Raw genomic sequence first — 21770 nt, forward strand, 5'->3', positions numbered from 1 at the left:
GGGGTGTAGTTTCTTAGATGGGGTCACTTTTATGGAGTTTCTACTCTAGGGGTGCATCAGGGGGCTTCAAATGGGACATGGAGTCAAAAAAACAGTCCAGCAAAACCTGCCTTCCAAAAACCATATGGCGCACCTTTCACTCTATGCCCCGCTGTGTGGCCGTACAGTAGTTTACGGCCACATATGGGGTGTTTCTGTAAACGGCAGAGTCAGGGCAATAAAGATACAGTCTTGTTTGGCTGTTAACCCTTGCTTTGTTAGTGGAAAAAATGGGTTAAAATGGAAAATTAGCCAAAAAAATGAAATTCTCAAATTTCATCCCCATTTGCCAATAACTCTTGTGCAACACCTAAAGGGTTAACTAAGTTTGTAAAATCAGTTTTGAATACCTTGAGGGGTGTAGTTTATAGAATGGGGTCATTTTTGGGTGGTTTCTATTATGTAAGCCTCGCAAAGTGACTTCAGAGCTGTAGTGGTCCCTAAAAATTGGGTTTTTGTAAATTTCTGAAAAATTTCAAGATTTGCTTCTAAACTTCTAAGCCTTGTAACATCCCCAAAACATAAAATATCATTCCCAAAATAATTCAAACATGAAGTAGACATATGGGGAATGTAAAGGCATCACAATTTTTAGGGGTATTACTATGTATTACAGAAGTAGAGAAACTGAAACTTTGAAATTTGCAAATTTTTCCAAATTTTTGTTAAATTAGGTATTTTTTGGTGCAAAAAAAATATTTTTTTTAACTTCATTTTACCAGTGTCATGAAGTACAATATGTGACGAAAAAACAATCTCAGAACGGCCTGGATAAGTCAAAGCGTTTTAAAGTTATCAGCACTTATAGTGACACTGGTCAGATTTGCAAAAAATGGCCTGGTCCTAAGGTGTAAAAAGGCTGTGTCCTTAAGGGGTTAAAGGGGTTTTGCCACTACAGCAAATAGCATTTATTATGTAGAGAAAGTTTCCATGGTTACGACCACCCTGCAGTCTAGCAGCATGGCTGTGCTTGCATACTATAGAAAAAAGCACCAGCTTACGTGAGCTACCATGGTCCCGGCAACCAGAGTGGCTGGCATTTTTTCTTATAGTGTGCATGCACGAGTACCACTGCTGGATTACAGGGTGGTTGCAACAATGGAAATGAGCAGTGTATAATCTGATAGAAAAATGAATCCAGCCAGCAAAGGAGGCAATATGGACAATCACAGTACATTAGTAAGTGCCACTTGGTGAAGTGAGATAACCCTTTAAGACCACCCGGTCAACTATCAGTGACTGATAGCTATGTACATATGTATACACACTTAGGCCTCATGCACACAAACGTATTTTCAATTTGCATTTTTTCAAATGCAGACCCATTCATTTCTATGGGGCCGCAAAAAAATGTGGACAGCACACGGATGTTATATGTGTGCTGTCCGCATCCATTTATCATGTAGAGAAAGCTAATACAAGGCACTTACTAATGTATTGTTATTGTTCAAATTGCTTCCTTTAGTGGCTTTGTTCACGTTTCCATAACATTATATACTGCTCATTTCCATAGTTACAACCACCAGAAAAAAATGCCAGCCTCACTGGTGGCCGGGACCCTGGGAGCTCACGTAAGCTGGTAGATAAAGTTAATACAAGACACTTACTAATGTATTGTTATCATCCATATTGACTCCTTTGCTGGCTTGATTCATTTTTCCATCACATTATGCACTGCTGGTTTCCATGGTTACAACCACCGAGCAATCCAGCAGCAGTGGTCGTGCTTACACACTAAGAAAAAAGGGCTGGCCTCTATGGTGGCAGGGATCATGAGTGTACACGCAGGCTAGTGCTTTTTCCTACAGTGTGTAAGCAACCACTGCTGCCGGATTACAGGGTGGTCGTAACCATGGAAACGAGCAGTGTATAATGTGATGGAAAAATTAATCCAGCCAGCAAAGGAAGCAATATGGACAATAACAATACATTAGTAAGTGCCTTGTATTAACTTTCTCTACATAATATATGATATTTGCTGAAGTGAGACAACCCCTTTTAGACAAAACTGGTCCAATGGATTCCTACAAAGACAAATTTGTGTCTTATTCACAGCCTTATTCACAAATTCAAATAAAGGACAAATTTTGGGAAAATACAGAGGTTATCTTACAGCACGGCATGCTCCACCCCTGGCAATTTTGTAGCACTTTTTGCACAATTTAGTGGCAACCGCAACAAAGACATGAAGAGAAATGTTTTCCTTAAAGAGGTTGTGCCAAGTTTAAGTTACCCCCTATCCGGAGGACAGAGGATAATTAACTGATCACTGGGGTTCTGACCACTGGGACCCCCATAGACTACGAGAATTGGGGTCCCTTTACCCTGTTCTAAAGGAACAGCAGGTTGTGCATGCGCAGTGACGCTCCATTCATTCTCCATGAGACTGCTGGACATAGTTGAGCGCTGTACTCACCATCTCTGGTGCTCCCATAGAGAATGAATGAAGCAGCACTGCGCATGCATTACCTGCTGCTCCATAACAACAGGGGAAAGGGACCCCCATTCCCATGATCGGTGGGGTTCAGCGGTCAGACCCCCTGCAATCAGCTAGTTATCCCCTATTCTGTGGCTAGGAGTTAAGTAAAAAATTGGGCACAACCCCTTTAACCACTTCCCGACCGCCCATTGACTATAAACGTCTTTGGGCGGTCGGTTTATCTCTGAATTGTGCAGCTGCCGAGCAGGGAGCCCACTGTCATTGCCAGCAGGACACCCCAGAGAGAAGGCAGGGACCGTTCCTGTATGTCCCTGCTTTCTAGATCGCTGTATACACAGTGCTCAACGAGCGCTGTGTATACAGATGAGGAAGCGATATGCGCTTCCTGTCCAGGTGGTCATGTGACCGCCAGGGCCGGGAGAGTGCAGGAGCTGTCGGGTCTTCCACAAACCTCGATCAGCCATGCACTGAGGCTGTACAGCACCGTATACTGCTGTACAGACTCTCTGGGAGGGGGGTATTTCCACTGTAACTGAGGCTACTATGTCAGCCGTAGTTACAGGAGAAATCAATAGTTTAAAATAAATAAATAATGAAGTTAAATGTCCCCCAGAGGTCTTGTATGACTTTATGGGGGACACAAAGTGTAAAATGAAAAAAAAAAAAAAAAAGAGTGTTTAAAAAAAAAAAAAGTTTCCCATCTTAAAAAAAATCCCCCCCAAATCCGTTATTTTAAAAATGTTAAAAATAGAAGAAAAAAAACAAACAAAACATGTTTGGTATCACCGCGTCTGCAACGAACAGCTCTATCATAATATCATATGATCTACCCTATCAGGTGAACACCTTAAATAAATAAATAAACATCACGCCAAAACAGATTTTTTAGTTAGCTCCCCTCCCAAAAAACATAATGTTAATCAATCAAAAAGTCGTATGTAGCCCAAAATAGTATCAATAAAAACACCACCTCATCCCGCATAAAATTAGCCCCCACACAAGACAATAGCCAGAAAAATATAAATAAATGGCTCTAAGAAAATTGCAACACAAAAACATGATTTTTTTTCTAAAAATGCTCTTATTGTGTAAAAAGTAAAAAAATACGTGAAATTGGCTCTACAAAAATATCACGTGATCTACCCCATCAAGTGAACGGTGTCAAAAAAATATATATAATTATGCCAAAACAGCTTTTTTTTTAGTCACCTCACAAAAAAACATATCAATTTTCCAAAAATCGTATGCACCCAAAAATGGTAATCGTATGTCCCACAAAAAAAAGCCCTCACTCGAGACTATAGCCAGGAAAATTTAAAAAATCTGGCTCTAAGAAAATGCCAATACAAAAACACAATGTTTTTATTGTGTAAAACGTAAAAAAAAAAATTTATACCGTAAATAAATAATAAAAATAATAAAATACATATTTGGTATCTTTGTGTCCGTAATGACCGGATCTCTAAAAATATCACATCAAGTAAAGCGATATAAAAAAAAATTGAAAAATGACACCAAACAGTTTTTTTTGTGACTTCACCTCCCAAAAAATTAGATAAAAAGCAACCAGAAAGCCAAATGTACCCCAAAATGGTGTGAATAAAAACTACAGCTTGTCCCGCACAAAATAAGACCTCACGCAGCTCATTCAACAAAAAATTAAAAAAACTTTATCACTCTTAAAAACCCTGACAGATAATTCCATGTTAGAAAATCCAGATGCCGCTCCCTCCCTTCTGAGCCCTGGCGTACCTCAAATAACAGTTTACGACCACAGTTGGGGTGTTACTGTATTCAGGAGAAAGTGGGTACCAATTTGTGGGGGGGGGGGGTATTCTCCTGTTATCTTTTGTGAAAAAGAAAGTGTGGGCCTAAAGCACAATTTTCTTGTAAAATCTGTTGAGTGAAGTGCTCACTACACCCCTTAAAAATTCCTTAGGTGGTGTAGTTTACAAAATGTGGTCACTTTTTGGGGGTGTTGACTGTAGGAGAACCTCAGGTTCTTTTCAAATGCAACATGGTGCCCAAAGACCATTCCAGCAAAATCTGCCCTCCAAAAACCATATGGCGCTCCTTGCCTTCTGTGCCCTGTCGTGTGCCCAAACAGCGGTATACGACCACATATGGGGTGTTTTTGCAAACTGCAGAATCAGGGTAATAAATATTGAGTTTTGTTTTGTTGTTAACCCTTGCTGTGTTTCAGGAAAAAAATTGATTCGAATGGAAAATCTGCCAAAAAAGTAACATTTTGAAATTTCACCTATATTTTGCTTTAATTCCTATGGAATAGCTAAAGGGTTAACAACATTTCTAAAACCAGTTTTGAATAGTTTGAGGGGTGTCGTTTCTAAAATGGGGTCATTTTTCGGTTGGTTCTATTATGTAAGCCCCACAGAAGTGACTTCAGAACTGAACTGGTCCTTAAAAAAGTTGACTTTGGAAATTTTTCTAAATATTTTAAAAAGTGCTTCTAAAATTCTAAACCTTCTAACGTCCTAAAGGATTAAAATTACATTACTAAAATGATGCCCATATAAAGTATGGGGAATGTTAATTGATAAATATTTTGATATTTATGAGGCATCACTATCTGTCTTAAAAGCAGAGACATTCAAATTTAGAAAACAGTGAATTTTTCAAATTTTCGCTAAGGCCTCATGCACACGACCCTATGTATTTTGCGGAACAGAAAAAAATACAGATGATGTATGTGTGCATTCCGTATTTTGCGGAACGGAACAGCTGACCCCTAATAGAACAGTACTATCCTTGTCCGCAATGCGGACAATAATAGAACATGTTCTATTTTTTGGCGGAACAGAAATACGGAAACGGAATGCACATGGAGTAACTTCTGTTTTTCTTGCCGACCCATTGAAATGAATGGTTCCGTATACGGTCTGCAAAAAAATATGTAATGGACACGGAAAGAAAATACGTTCGTGTGCATGAGACCTAACTTTTTGATTTTTTTAATAAATAAAGGTAAAACATATTGACTCAAAATTTACAATTAACATGAAGTATAATGTGTCACGAGAAAACAATCTCAGAATGGCTTGGATAAGTAAAAGCGTTACCACATAAAGTGACACATGTCAGATTTGCAAAATTAGGCCTGGTCAGGAAGGGGGTAAATGGCCCGGTCTGGAAGTGGTTAAGAGGATGCAACCATGGGGTAAAACCCTGTATTAACACACATTTTCCTGCAGTCTTTTGGATGGATGGGCTTTCTACTCTACCACTTCTGGAACATGTGAACTCAGCCTAATGGCAATGAATGAATGTTCCTCCAGTCTACAGAAAACTAAGCCATAAGAGGGGATTTACAGAGTACACTGAGAGAATGGGTGAACTGGCCATAGACTCTACAGGGAAGTTCTCAGGTGGGCCATTGCCCAGAGGCCCGCCCAAGCCCTCCTCTTGGCTGCTAGACAGGTACCAATGATCTGATGCTCTCAGCATTAATTAATGTAGGCAGTATTTTGTACTGCACTGTGGTATCTGGTTCTGCTGTGGAAGTATTATGTGCAGCACTGTGGTATGTGGTTCTGCCCAAGCAGTATTTTGTGCTACACTGTGGTATTTGGTTCTACTGGGGCACTATGTTGTGCTACACTGTGGTAACTGGTTCTGCTGGGTCAGTATTTTGTGTGCACTGTGGAATTTGGTTCTGCTGGGTCAGCATTATGTGTACACTGTGGTATTTGGTTCTGCTGGGGCAGTATTTTGTGCTGCACTGTGGTATTTGGTTCTACTGGGGCACTATGTTGTGCTACACTGTGGTACCTGGTTCTGCTGGGGCAGTAGATTGTGTACACTGTGGTATTTGGTTCTGCTGGGTCAGCATTATGCGTACACTGTGGTATTTGGTTCTGCTGGGGCAGTATTTTGTGCTGCACTGTGGTATTTGGTTCTCCTGGGGAAGTATATTGTGCTGCACTGTGGTATTGGAATCTGCTGGGGCAGTATATTGTACTGCACTGTGGTATTTGGTTCTGCTGGGGCAGTATATTGTGTGCACTCTGGTATCGTATTTGGTTCTGCTGGGGCAGTATATTGTGTGTACTGTGGTATCTGGTTCTGCTGGGGCAGTATATTGTGTGCACTCTTGTTGCTGGTTCTGCTGGGGCAGTATTTTGTGTGCACTTTGGTATCTGGTTTTGCTGGGGCAGTATATTGGGCTGCTCTGTGGTATTTGGTCCTGCAGGGGCAGTATATTGCGCTGCACCCTGGTATCTGGTTCTGCTGGGGCAGGATATTGTGTGCACTCTGGTATCTGGTTCTGCTGGGTCAGTATATTGTGTGCACTCTGGTATCTGGTTCTGCTGAGGCAGGATATTGTGTGCACTCTGGTATCTGGTTCTGCTGGGTCAGTATATTGTGTGCACTCTGGTATCTGGTTCTGCTGGGGCAGTATATTGTGTGCACTTTGGTATCTGGTTCTGCTGGGGCAGTATATTGTGTGCACTCTGGTATCTGGTTCTGCTGGGGCAGTATATTGTGTGCACTCTGGTATCTGGTTCTGCTGGGGCGGTATATTGTGTGCACTCTGGTATCTGGTTCTGCTGGGGCGGTATATTGTGTGCAGTGCACTCTGGTATCTGGTTCTGCTGGGACAGTATTTAGTGTGCACTCTGGTATCTGGTTCTGCTGGGACAGTATTTAGTGTGCACTCTGGTATCTGGTTCTGCTGGGGCAGTATATTGTGTGCACTCTGGTATCTGGTTCTGCTGGGGCGGTATATTGTGTGAACTCTGGTATCTGGTTCTGCTGGGGCAGTATATTGTGTGCAGTGCACTCTGGTATCTGGTTCTGCTGGGACAGTATTTAGTGTGCACTCTGGTATCTGGTTCTGCTGGGGCGGTATATTGTGTGCACTCTGGTATCTGGTTCTGCTGGGGCGGTATATTGTGTGCAGTGCACTCTGGTATCTGGTTCTGCTGGGACAGTAGTGTGCACTCTGGTATCTGGTTCTGCTGGGGCGGTATATTGTGTGCACTCTGGTATCTGGTTCTGCTGGGCGGTATATTGTGTGCACTCTGGTATCTGGTTCTGCTGGGGCGGTATATTGTGTGCACTCTGGTATCTGGTTCTGCTGGGGCGGTATATTGCGTGCACTCTGGTATCTGGTTCTGCTGGGGCGGTATATTGTGTGCACTCTGGTATCTGGTTCTGCTGGGTCAGTATATTGCGTGCACTCTGGTATCTGGTTCTGCTGGGGCGGTATATTGTGTGCACTCTGGTATCTGGTTCTGCTGGGGCGGTATATTGTGTGCACTCTGGTATCTGGTTCTGCTGGGGCGGTATATTGTGTGCACTCTGGTATCTGGTTCTGCTGGGGCGGTATATTGCGTGCACTCTGGTATCTGGTTCTGCTGGGGCGGTATATTGTGTGCACTCTGGTATCTGGTTCTGCTGGGGCGGTATATTGCGTGCACTCTGGTATCTGGTTCTGCTGGGGCGGTATATTGTGTGCACTCTGGTATCTGGTTCTGCTGGGGCGGTATATTGTGTGCAGTGCACTCTGGTATCTGGTTCTGCTGGGACAGTATTTAGTGTGCACTCTGGTATCTGGTTCTGCTGGGACAGTATTTAGTGTGCACTCTGGTATCTGGTTAGGCAATATTTTGTTCTGCACTAAGGGAACTTTCACGCTAGTGACAGGACGGATCCGACAGGCTGTTCACCCAGTCGGATCCGTCCTGCCGCTATTTCGCCGTGCTGCCGCTCCTTCCCCTTTGACTATAATGGGGACATGGGCGGAGCTCCGGCGCAGCACGGCAGTGCACGGCGAGAGGCCGCCAGACTAAAAAGTCGGACATGCAGTACTTTTAGTCCGGTGGCCTCTCGCCGTGCACTGCCATGCTGGAGCTCCGCCCCTGTCCCCATTATAGTCCGGCGAAATAGCGGCAGGACGGATCCGACAGGGTGAACAGCCTGTCGGATCCATCCTGCCGCTAGTGTGAAAGTACCCTAAGGTACTGCTGGACCGCCTACTTCTGTTACACCATCTTCTGTCAATTTGGACCCACCCCTGATTGAGGGCTTTGTATAATATGGGAGGTATAAGTTTATGTGTGCAAACATGTGGAAGCTAAGAAGAAACTGATATCTAGTAGTCAGCGCCACTCACTGTACCTTGTGGTAGGGCTCAGCACTGGCACTGATCAACATCTGCTGGGTAGAAATGATCTTCTTCCTCCGCTTGCATTCCTCTTTAAGTGTCTTGACCTCCTGAGCCTGTTTGGCCATTTTGGCTTGTATGTGCTCTGTCTCAGCCAGGGTGGCGCGGACCTTCCCTTCTAATGTCTGTAGATTAGTGGTCAGGTACTCCTGAGTATGGAGCAGGTACTCAATAGTGTACTGAGAGAGTCTGAACAGCTTTAGCAGTACAGGGTCCAGGCTGCTGTGACAATGCGGGCACTTTTCATTCTCTACGTTACAGAAAGTGATGCCCATGATGTTTTCCTGAAGGGTTACAAAGTCTAATTCATTTGCCAACCTGTCCACATCAATGGCCCCAATCCTTCTCCAGTCGACACTCTCATGGCGGGTTCTGAATTTAAATCGGGAGTCATGGTGGTAGGAGGGCATTCTGGGTGGTGTTGAAGGACGTGGCATCCAAGGAGTACTTAGGCCATCAGGTGAAATTTGTGCCTGCTCAGGCTCAAGAGGGTAGTAAACATTGTCATAGAAAGGCTGAAAAAGAGGCAAATACCAATATTAGGACCAGTCAGCACTGAGAATGAAGGCAGCTTATCAAGACGTACCGTAAGATCGCTCTGCACCAGCTCCTGGTTGTCTGGAGATCCTGCGGGCTCAACATGCACCCAAAACTGTACCAAGCCAAAGTTACCGCATATAGACACCTTTGGGGCAATTTTGTTATCACTGAATTCCACTAATTGTGGACTAAAAAGTTTTTTTTTTATTTCTCTCAATTGGTCTCTATTAAAAATGTTCAACAGTTTTTTCCTCTATAGCTTTCACTGAGTCTACAGCATAGGGGGTCAGCAACCTTCAGCACTCCAGCTGTTGTGAAACTACATTTCCCAGCATGCTCCATTCATTTGTATGAGAGTTCTCCGAAGTGCAGAGCAAGTATTCATGCTGGGAGTGCCGGAGGTTGCCTACCCCTGATCTACAGACTATTGCCCTATGATGGAGCTGCTCTGATGGCTTGTTCTGTAACCCTTAGGCCCCTTTCCCATGGGCGAGTTTTCCGCGCGGGTGCAATGCGTGATGTGAACGCACTGCAACCGCACTGAATCCTGACCCATTAATTTCAATGGAGCTGTGTAAATGAGCGATGTTTTTCACACATCACAAGAAAGGCAGCAGGAGATTAGGGAGGTAAACAAGTGGTGTAGGAAGGAGCGGTTTGGGTTCCCGGAGAACTGGGCTGACTTTTATCTTGGCCACAGGCTCTATCGTAGGGATAGGCTGCACCTCAATGGGGAAGGGGCAGCTGCGTTGAGGGAAAAGATGGCTAGAAGGTTGGAGGAGTGTTTAAACTAGGGACTGGGGGAGGGTAATTATGTTATAGGAGGGGAAGAGCAAGGTAGTGGGACTGGGGGAGGAATGGATGGACTAGAACAGTTCAGAAGGAAAGGTGTAGGGTAAAAAATATACCGTATTTTACGCCGTATAAGACGCCCTTTTTCTCCCCCCAAAATGGGGGGAAAATGCCCCTGCGTCTTATACGGCGAATGCTGTCAGTTTTACATCGCAAGCTGCGATGTACGAGCGAGCGGGGACTCGGGGAGGGACTGGGAGGAGGAGCTGGGGGCCGGCAATAGCGGCGGGGCGGTGCAGTCACTGTACTATAGCCCCGCCGCTCCGGTATACTAATATAAAATGTCTTATTCAATTAATAGTTATTAAAAATGCCCCTTCATTCCTAATAGTACCTTAAATCCTAACCGCTTCAGTACAATGCAGGCAGGGCGGGCGGCAGCGTAACTTCCTGATGTCACGTGCCTGCGCCGCCTACTATATGAATGAAGCAGGCGGCGCAGGCAAGTGATGTCAGTGAGTGACGCGCCGGCCACCCGGCCTGCCTGCCTCCATTGTACTGAAGCGGTTAGGATGTACGGTACTATTAGGAGTTGGGGGGCATGTTTAATAACTATTAATTGAATAAGACATCTTATATTTGTATACTGGAGCGGCGGGGGATCTGTGGATGACATTTTTATGGGGGACATCTGTGGATGGCACAGTTATGGGCTGGGGGGGTCTGTGGATGGCACTGTTATGGGGTGGGGGGGGTCTGTGGATGGCACATATATAACAGTGCCACCCACAGATCCCCCGTGTAACAGTGCCATCCACAGATCCCCCCCTGTAACAGTGCCAGCCACAGATCCCCCTGTAACAGTGCAAGCCACAGATCCCCCCATAACAGTGTCCATCACAGATCCCCCCCATAACAGTGTCCGTCATCCACAGATCCCCCCCATAACAGTGTCAGTCATCCACAGATCCCCCCATAACAGTGTCCGTCATCCACAGATCCCCCCCATAACAGTGTTCGTCATCCACAGATCCCCCCATAACAGTGTCAGTCATCCACAGATCCCCCCCATAACAGTGTCTGTCATCCACAGATCCCCCCCATAACAGTGTCCGTCATCCACAGATCCCCCCCATAACAGTGTCCGTCATCCACAGATCCCCAGAAATAGTGCCATCCACAGACCACTATTAGTTCCAAACCCACCAAACACACAGCACACCTTTTGGTTAAAAATATTTTTTTTCTTATTTTCCTCCCCAAAAACCTAGGTGCGTCTTATGGGCCGGTGCGTCTTATAGGGAGAAAAATACGGTACATAAACCTCTTAATTGTATGTATACTAATGCCAGAAGCCTGACTAATAAAACTGGTGAACTGGAATTAGTGATGTGTGAGGAGGACTATGACATAATGGGAATAACGGAAACATGGCTGGATGATAGTTATGAGTGGGCGGTTAACGTACAGGGTTACAGTCTGTTTAGAAAGGATCGTCCAAAAAGGGGAGAACACATACGGAAATGCATCCGTATGTCTTCCGTATCCGTTCCGTTTTTGCGGAACTATCTATTGAAAATTTCATGCCCAGCCCAATTTTTTTCTATGTAATTACTGTATACTGTAAATGCCATACGGAAAAACGGAACAGAAATGGAAACACAACTGAAACAAAAAACGGAACAACGGATCCGTGAAAAACGGACCGCAAAACACAGAAAAAGCCATACGGTCGTGTGAAAGAGGCCTTACAGAGTGATGAGGGGGGAGTCGCAGAGAGCGAAGAGAAGAAAGCAAAGCTATTAAACATTTTTTTCTCCTCTGTATTCACTGAAGAAAATAAACTGTCAGATGAAATGCAGAATGTAAAAGTAAATTCCCCATTAAAAGTGCCCTGTCTGACCCAGGAAGAAGTACAGCGGCGTCTTATAAAGATTAAAATAGACAAATCGCCAGGACCAGATGGCATACACCGCCGTATCCTAAGAGAATTAAGTAATGTTATAGCCAGACCCTTATTTCTGATATTTACAGACTCTATACTGACAGGGAGTGTTCCACGGGATTGGCGCATGGCAAATGTGGTGCCAATATTCAAAAAGAGTCCAAAAAAAGAGCCCGGAAACTATAGGCCAGTAAGTTTAACATCTGTCGTGGGTAAACTGTTTGAAGGTTTTCTAAGAGATGCTATCTTGGAGTACCTCAATGTAAATAAGCAAATAACGCAATATCAGCATGGCTTCATGAGGGATCGGTCATGTCAAACTAATTTAATCAGTTTCTATTAGGAGGTAAGTTCTAGACTTGACGGCGGCGAATCAATGGATGTTGCATATCTGGACTTCTCCAAAGCATTTGACACTGTACCACATAAAAGGTTAGTATATAAAATAAGAATGCTCGGACTGGGAGAAAACGTCTGTATGTGGGTAAGTAACTGGCTGAGGGATAGAAAACAGAGGGTGGTTATTAACGGTACACACTCCGATTGGGTCACTGTCACTAGTGGAGTACCTCAGGGGTCAGTATTGGGCCCTATTCTCTTTAATATATTTATTATCATTTATTAATGATCTTGTAGAAGGCTTGCACAGTAAAATATCCATTTTTGAAGATGATACAAAACTGTGTAAAGTAATTGACACAGAAGAGGACAGTATACTGCTACAGAGGGATCTGGATAGATTGGAGGCTTGGGCAGAAAAGTGGCAGATGAGGTTTAACACTGACAAATGTAAGGTTATGCACATGGGAAGGAATAATGCAAGTCACCAGTACATACTAAATGGTAAAACACTGGGTAACACTGACATGGAAAAGGACCTAGGAATTTTAGTGAACAGCAAACTAAGCTGTAGAAAGCAGTGTCAGGCAGCTGCTGCCAAGGCCAATAAGATAATGGGTTGCATCAAAAGGGGCATAGATGCCCGTGATGAGAACATAGTCCTACCACTTTACAAATTACTAGTCATACCACACATGGAATACTGTGTAGGGTTGGGCGATATTAAAAATATTCAGACGATAACGATATATATCGCGATAAATACCCGTTTAAAAGAAAAAAACAAAAGGAGACATTATAATGTATGGGGCAGCCACAAGGAGACATTATACAGTATTGGGGGCCACAAGGAGACACTATATACTGTGTGGGGCAGCCACAAGGAGACATTGTACTGTATGGGGGCAACAAGGAGACACTATACTGTATGGGGGCAGCCACGAGGAGACGTTATACGGTATGGGGGCCACAAGGAGACATTATACTGTATGGGGACCACAAGGAGACATTATACTGTATGGGGGCCACAAGGAGACGTTATACTGTATGGGGGCCACAAGGAGATGTTATACTGTATGGGGGCCACCATGAGACATTATACTGTAAGGGGGCCTCAAGGAGATGTTATACTGTATGGGGGCCACAAGGAGACGTTATACTGTATGGGGGCCACAAGGAGACGTTATACTGTATGGGGGGCCACAAGGAGATGTTATACTGTATGGGGGCCACAAGGAGACATTATACAGTATTGGGGGCCACAAGGAGACACTATATACTGTGTGGGACAGCCACAAGGAGACATTGTACTGTATGGGGGCCACAAGGAGACACTATACTGTATGGGGGCAGCCACGAGGAGGCGTTATACAGTATGGGGGCCACAAGGAGACATTATACTGTATGGGGACCACAAGGAGACATTATACTGTATGGGGGCAGCCACAAGGAGACATTATACAGTATTGGGGGCCACAAGGAGACACTATATACTGTGTGGGGCAGCCACAAGGAGACATTGTACTGTATGGGGGCCACAAGGAGACACTATACTGTATGGGGCAGCCACAAGGAGACGTTATACTGTATGGGGGCCACAAGGAGACGTTATACTGTATGGGGGGCCACAAGGAGATGTTATACTGTATGGGGGCCACAAGGAGACATTATACTGTATGGGGGCCACAAGAAGGTGTTATACTGTATGGGGGCCACAAGGAGACATTATACTGTATGGGGGCCTCATAGAGATGTTATACTGTATGGGGGCCACAAGGAGACGTTATACTGTATGGGGGGCCACAAGGAGACGTTATACTGTATGGGGGCCTCATAGAGATGTTATACTGTATGGGGGCCACAAGGAGACGTTATACTGTATGGGGGCCACAAGGAGATGTTATACTGTATGGGGGCCACAAGGAGACATTATACTGTATGGGGGCCACAAGGAGGTGTTATACTGTATGGGGGCCACAAGGAGACGTTATACTGTATGGGGGCCTCATAGAGATGTTATACTGTATGGGGGCCACAAGGAGACGTTATACTGTATGGGGGCCTCATAGAGATGTTATACTGTATGGGGGCCACAAGGAGACGTTATACTGTATGGGGGGCCACAAGGAGACGTTATACTGTATGGGGGCCTAATAGAGATGTTATACTCTATGGTGGCCACAAGGAGACGTTATACTGTATGGGGGCCACAAGGAGACGTTATACTGTATGGGGGGCCACAAGGAGATGTTATACTGTATGGGGGCCACAAGGAGACGTTATACTGTATGGGGGCCACAAGAAGATGTTATACTGTATGGGGGCCACAAGGAGACGTTATACTGTATGGGGGCCTCATAGAGATGTTATACTGTATGGGGGCCACAAGGAGACATTACACTGTAAGGGGGCCACAAGGAGACGTTATACTGTTGGGGGGGCAAAGTCTTGTGGCCACCATACATACAGTAATGTCTTCTGGTTGCTCATGTTTGGGGGACTCATTATACCCTAATGCCTGCTATTATAGATCAATGTGCTGACACTAACTGCAGCTTGCAGGCAAGAAGGGAAGGACTAGGCCAGGGCCACAGAAGACACAGACAGTCTGACATACCACCTTTATTTATGACACTATTCTATTAGGGTCTCTCACTCACTCCTGTTCCTCTGCCTGGACACTCCTCGCAGGCCAGGAGTCGGGCCAAGTGGCGAACTCTTTTCCCGCGGCTGCCTCGCTTGTGTGCTCTGATTCTGACATGAGATGTCGGTGGGCGGAGATTTGAATATTGGAGCAAGGAGGAGGGAGAGTCGGGAACGGCCAGCTGCGGGAAGTAATACGTTTCTAATTTCGCCATCAGAGCACACGAGCGAGGCAGCCGCGGGAAAAGTCTCTCCAGGGACACCCTACTCACACAGAGTTCGCCACATACAATAGAACCGGCACGGGTGGGTGACGGACGGTAATGTGAGATCGTGGGTGGAGTCTGGAGACTTGAATATGGGAGGCGGAGCAAGAAGGAGCCAGGAGTGTGTGATGGGAGGGGAAGTAATGTGTTGTACTTCTCAGCGCTATGCAAGGTGCAGGGGCGGGCGGGCGCAGATTTAGAAGCGGTCAGCGCACATGACCACTCCTATGACGTCACAAAATACTGCGGTTATTAGAAAACAGCGATATCGCCATATTGCTGTTCTTTAATACCGCGGTATATCGTTGCCACCGGTATACCGCTCAACCCTAGTACTGTGTACAGTTCTGGCCTCCTGTGAACAAGGCAGACATAGCAGAGCTGGAGAAGGTCCAGAGGAGGGCAACTAAAGTAATAACTGGAATGGGGGGACTACAGTACCCTGAAAGATGATCAAAATTAGGGTTATTCACTTTAGAAAAAAGACGACTGAGGGGAGATCTAATTATTATGTATAAATATATCAGGGGTCAGTACAGAGATCTATCCCATCATCCATTTATCCCCAGGACTGTGACGAGGGGACATCCTCTGCGTCTGGAGGAAAGAAGGTTTGTACACAAACATAGAAAAGGATTCTTTACAGTAAGAGCAGTGAGACTATGGAACTCTCTGCCTGAGGAGGTGGTGATGGTGAGTACAATAAAGGAATTCAAGAGGGGCCTGGATGTATCTCTGGAGCGTAATAATATTACAGGCTATAGCTACTAGAGAGGGGTCATTGATCCAGGGAGTTATTCTGATTGCCTGATTGGAGTCGGGAAGGAATTTTTTCCCCTAAAGTGAGGAAAATTGGCTTCTACCTCATATTTTTCTCGCCTTCCTCTGGATTATCTTGCAGGATAACAGGCCGAACTGGATGGACAGATGTCTTTTTTCGGCCTTTTAAACTATGTTACTATGTTACTTGTGCGTTGTGTAAAAATCGCAGCATGTTCTATAGTCTGCGTTTTTCACACAACGCAGGCCCCATAGAAGTTAATGGGGCTGCGTGAAAAACGCATTGCATCCGGAAGCAAGTGCGGATGAAATGTGATTTTCACGGATGGTTGCTAAGGAGATGATGTTAATAAATAGGGATGAGCCCCGGGACCCCATTAAAGTCCATTTACTTTATTATTTTCCATTATAACATGGTTATAATGGAAAATAATAGCATTATTAATACAGAATGCACAGTCAAATGTCAATTGAGGGGTTAACAAATGATAAAAAAATTACCTCATCCACTTGATCGCGCAGCCGTTATCGTCTTCTTCTTGCAGGACCTGCAAAAGGACCTGCGTTGACATCATCGCGCTCACCACATGGTGTCAGCGCAGGTCCTTTTGCAGGTCCTGCAAGAAGAAGACGATAACGGCTGCGCGATCAAGTGGATGAGGTCAGTAATTTTTAGATCATTTGTTAACCCCTCAATGGACATTATACTATGCATTCTGTATTAATAATGCTATTATTTTTTCTTATAACCATGTTATAATGGAAAATAATAAAATCTACAGAACACCGATCCCAAGCCCGAACTTCTGTGAAGAAGTCAGAGTTCGGGTCTGGGTACCAACATTCAGTTTTTTATCACGCGCGTGCAAAACGCATTAAAACGCGTTGCACTTCTGCGGAAAGAACTGAACAACGCAACGCAATTTCAGACAAATTGCATGCAAACTCGCGCAGGTTTCCCTGAACCCGCCCACAACGCATCCAGACAGAATCCGGCATGCTCGTCTGCAAGGGAATGTTGTGCATCCGTTCCGTGCATTGAAGACCGCAATTTGCAGTCCCTAATGCACGGGCAACGTCCGTGCGGCGGCCGGGATGGATCGAGACCCATTCAACTTGAATGGATCCGTGATCCGAACACACTGCAAAAAAATAGAACAAGTTTTATTTTTTTGCAGTGTGGAGGCACAGACAGAAACACCACGGAAGAACTCTGTAGTGCTTCCGTGGGGCTCCAATCCGTGCTACTTACAGTGAGTCCAGGAGCATGGCAGACCTGGAGGAGAAGGAGCGAGGGGCCAGCGCCAGGAAGCAGGTGAGTAAGCTTCCCAGGAAAGTGTGTGTGTGGGAAGGGGGGGGGGGTAGGTATTGACCAGCCCCCCCCCCCCCCCTATTCTTGCACAACCTCTTTAAAGCATCACGCACACAACCATATGTATTTTGTGGTCCACAAACCGCAGATCCGTAAAATATGGATATCGGTCGCGTGCACGCTCATTTTCCTAATAGAACTGCCTCTTCTTGTGACCTCCGTGTGCCATCTGCATCTTTTAAGAACCCATGGAAATGAATGTGTCTGTGTGCGACCCAAACATGGTGGTGTGCAGTGTCCCACTATCGCAGGCTAGGACTATGCGTAATGGCGGTGGATGTAGTGGTGTTGTGACTGTTGGATTTCCCCAGATTACAGCATTTACGGTCATGCGCCCACAAGTCGCCGAGTCAATGTACTAATCCTACAGGTCGGGATGTCTGACAACTATCTGGTCGCGGCAACCTGCGGCTTTCACCACATCCATCGTCATCAGGTGTTCAGTAAGGCGACATTGTCATCTGCTTTAATGTCCTCACGTTCTTCTATCAGCCCAACGACAGCCATAAAAGTGTCTTTTTGACAGAATTCAGGCATATTTCAGAAATAAGTCCAAATTCACACACAAAATTTAGTTCTGTTTTTTATATTTTCTACTTGGGTTGAGTCCCCGTGACCAGTTCAGATTGCTACTGGTCTGACTGGGCAGTGTGTATAGCACTGGACAGGAGGGCACATCATAGTAATGGGCAGAAGATGGGCATATGGGATACAACCCTGCAGTGTAAAGCACAGGGGGCCCCACCTCCACCCGGCTGATGTGGAGGGAGATGAGCACAGGTCCGCACACGCCGCACATTCCTCTCTGGCAGTGCGGCCGGGGGCCACGCACACAGGACAATAGCACGGGCTCCATTACCCAAAACATCCGGCACGCGGCTCATCCCCCAGGCTAGGAGGAGACTGCAAGGGGTTAAATATCCCGGCAGCCCCCCATGTACGGACTCGCAGTGCTCCCCGGAATTCCCTCCCTTCCCCCACTTCCTCACCATTCCCCCTTGCTCCGCTTCTTCTTCATCCGGGGACTCGCTGAGCTGAAGGCATTAGGCTGGAGGAGCCCGGGTGGTCTGCACGGTTACCACGACAACGGCAAGAAGCCCCGCCCACAATCTCCACACTGTACTCTGCACAGCTTGAGAAGCAGGCGGCCCCAGGCTCCGCCCCCTGGCATCTCTCAGTCCTGCTGCGGCTTGGACTTTGCAGGGGCCTGGGTGCAGGGTACCTGGTGCTGTGGGCAGGGTGCAGGGTACCTGGTGCTGTGGGCACTGTTGCCAACCTGCATTTTTCTTTATTCTGGACAACATAAGGACAGATTGAAAAACCCCCACAAGGATTGTGGCTTAGGCCTCGTGTGCACGAACACCAACCGCGGGGAAGCCGCAGCGGACCCATTCACTTTAATGGGTCCACGATACGGCTGTTCAGCAAAAAGATAGGACATGTTCTATCTTTTTGCGGAACGGAAGTACGGGACGAAACCCCATGGAAACACTCCGTATTGCTTCCGTAGGGTTCCATTCCGTGCTTCCGTTGTGCACCATTCCGCATCTCCGGATTTACGGACCCATTGAAGTGAATGCGTCCGCATCCATGATGTAAAATGCACATGGAACGGTGCCCGTGTATTGCGGAGCGCACACGTTCATGTGAAAGAGGCCTTAGGGTACTTTCGCACTAGCGTTTTTGTTTTCCAGTATTGAGTTCCGTCACAGTTTTATTCTAATGCATTCTGAATGGAGAGCATTCTATTCAGGATGCATCAGTTCTGTCCACCTTACGTTTTTTTGGACGGAGAAAATACCGCAGCATGCTGCAGTTTTCTCTCCAAAAATACAGAACACTTGCCGGATCCGGCATTAATTTACATTTAAGTGTGTTAGTGCCGGATCCGGCATTAAGTGCTCCGGCAAAACAGATCCTGCTTTCCAAAATACAAAAAAAAATTAATACCGGATCTGTTTTTCTGGGTGACCGCGGAGAGATGGATCTGGTATTCCAATGCATTTGTCAGACGGATCCGTCTGACAAATGCCATCAGTTTGCGTCCATATTGCCAGCGACGGAACTGCCCTTAGTGCACTGATATGAATGCATTGGTTGGCAGTCACAATGATCTGCTCAAAATAAAAAATCATGGACATGTCCATTTTTTTTCACGGACACTGGAAAAAGTGCCCTATTTTTACGGACTGTCCAGGAATTTCTGGACGGTTGGCAACCATGGCTGTAGGGTGGTCACTGACTGATAATGCCGGCGTGGAGAGCCCATGTGCGCTCATGTATGGGGACAAGTCCGCCTGTGGCCTGGAGGCAGACGGGAAGCCTTGAGGTCCTGTATGGGTAAGGCTACTTTCACACTAGCGCTCGTCGGTCCGCTCGTGAGCTCCGTTTGAAGGAGCTCACGAGCGGACCCGAACGCCTCCGTCCAGCCCTGATGCAGTCTGAATGGATGCGGATCCGCTCAGACTGCATCAGTCTGGCGGCGTTCAGCCTCCGCTCCGCTCGCCTCCGCATGCTTGCAGCGTTCGGGTGTCCGCCTGGCCGTGCGGAGGCGTGCGGATCCGTTCAGACTTACAATGTAAGTCAATGGGAACGGATCCGCTTGAAGATGTCACCATATGGCTCAATCTTCCATTGACTTTACATTGAAAGTCTGAACGGATCCGCGCAGGCTACTTGCGCACTTGCGAAATTTTTTAAAGTTATTAATGCAGACGGATCCGTACTGAACGGAGCCTCCGTCTGCATTAATATGATCGGATCCGTTCAGAACGGATCCGATCAAGCGCAAGTGTGAAAGTAGCCTTAAATATATATATATATATTACACGGTTCAGGTATACATTGCACGCCATCTGCTATCACGTTCTCCCTTATAGGGCGTCATTCACATCTGCACTACTATTACCGTCCGTTATAGGAGGGCAGGCAGTCATGATGGACGCCAGCAGCGCCCAGGGGCCCCTATCACTACAATGAGGGTCCCCTGTGTATGGCTTCTGTGGTGTGGCTATACAGAGTGTTATTTGACACCAATGGTTTGATCATATTTTGAGTTTTTTGGCTTTTTTTTTCCTATTATTTTTAATATGCTGTATAATGCAGCCACAAATGACGTGAAGGCCTCATGTGTATATACAACTATAATTAAAGGAGTTTTTATGGAGAAGCAAATAACCACAAAGCCAGGAAAATCCATCCCCTCCACCGATTACCCTGCTGCCCCTGAACCATGCAGCCCTATGCAGGAGCCCAGTTTGCCTGGTTTGTTCTGTAACGCTAATTCATTATCGTTTATGGCGACAGTGAGAGAAAATGTCTGACTGAGAGAAGCCTTCTCCACCTGTCAGATCTGTTAGATCTTCCTCCATGGTGTAACGGGGGGAGCGCCCTGCGTATTTTACACGTGGACAGGAGGACGGTGTAAAATGGAAACCTCACTGATCTTTGATGTGGATGCTGGTGAATATCTTGGTCGTGGAATCAATAAAATGGCCTAATGAGGAGCAGAGGGGATGACATGAGCAAGCGCTCATCCTCACACTACTGCGCTCATCCTCACACTACTGCACTCATCCTCACACTACTGCGCTCATCCTCACACTACTGCACTCATCCTCACACTACTGCGCTCATCCTCACACTACTGCGCTCATCCTCACACTACTGCACTCATCCTCACACTACTGCACTCATCCTCACACTACTGCATTCATCCTCACACTACTGCGCTCATCCTCACACTACTGCACTCATCCTCACACTACTGCATTCATCCTCACACTACTGCACTCATCCTCACACTACTGCACTCTACTGCACACACCCTCACACTACTGCACTCATCCTCACACTACTGCACTCATCCTCACACTACTGCGCTCATCCTCACACTACTGCACTCATCCTCACACTACTGCACTCATCCTCACACTACTGCGCTCATCCTCACACTACTGCGCTCATCCTCACACTACTGCACTCATCCTCACACTACTGCATTCATCCTCACACTACTGCACTCATCCTCACACTACTGCGCTCATCCTCACACTACTGCGCTCATCCTCACACTACTGCACTCATCCTCACACTACTGCATTCATCCTCACACTACTGCACTCATCCTCACACTACTGCGCTCATCCTCACGCTACTGCATTCATCCTCACACTACTGCACTCATCCTCACACTACTGCACTCATCCTCACACTACTGCATTCATCCTCACACTACTGCACTCATCCTCATACTACTGCATTCATCCTCACACTACTGCATTCATCCTCACACTACTGCGCTCATCCTCACACTACTGCACACTACTGCGCTCACCCTCACACTACTGCACTCATCCTCACACTACTGCGCTCATCCTCACACTACTGCATTCATCCTCACACTACTGCATTCATCCTCACACTAC

General features: G+C 46.2%; 1 protein-coding gene across 1 annotated transcript in view; it reads right to left on the bottom strand.

Annotated features, from left to right (window-relative positions):
* DZIP1 (DAZ interacting zinc finger protein 1) overlaps positions 1–18443 on the bottom strand; it is a 61081-nt gene extending 42638 nt beyond the window's left edge. The window contains exons 1-2 of the mRNA XM_044286174.1: positions 18333–18443; positions 8621–9181 (exon numbers count right to left, since the gene is read on the bottom strand). Of these exons, the coding sequence (XP_044142109.1) occupies positions 8621–9181; positions 18333–18335 (564 nt within the window). The 5' untranslated portion in view covers positions 18336–18443. The remainder of the gene's footprint in view (positions 1–8620; positions 9182–18332) is intronic.
* Between the last annotated feature and the right edge of the window lie 3327 nt (positions 18444–21770).

Source organism: Bufo gargarizans, chromosome 3 (genome assembly GCF_014858855.1).
Source record: "Bufo gargarizans isolate SCDJY-AF-19 chromosome 3, ASM1485885v1, whole genome shotgun sequence".
Lineage (NCBI taxonomy): Eukaryota > Metazoa > Chordata > Amphibia > Anura > Bufonidae > Bufo > Bufo gargarizans.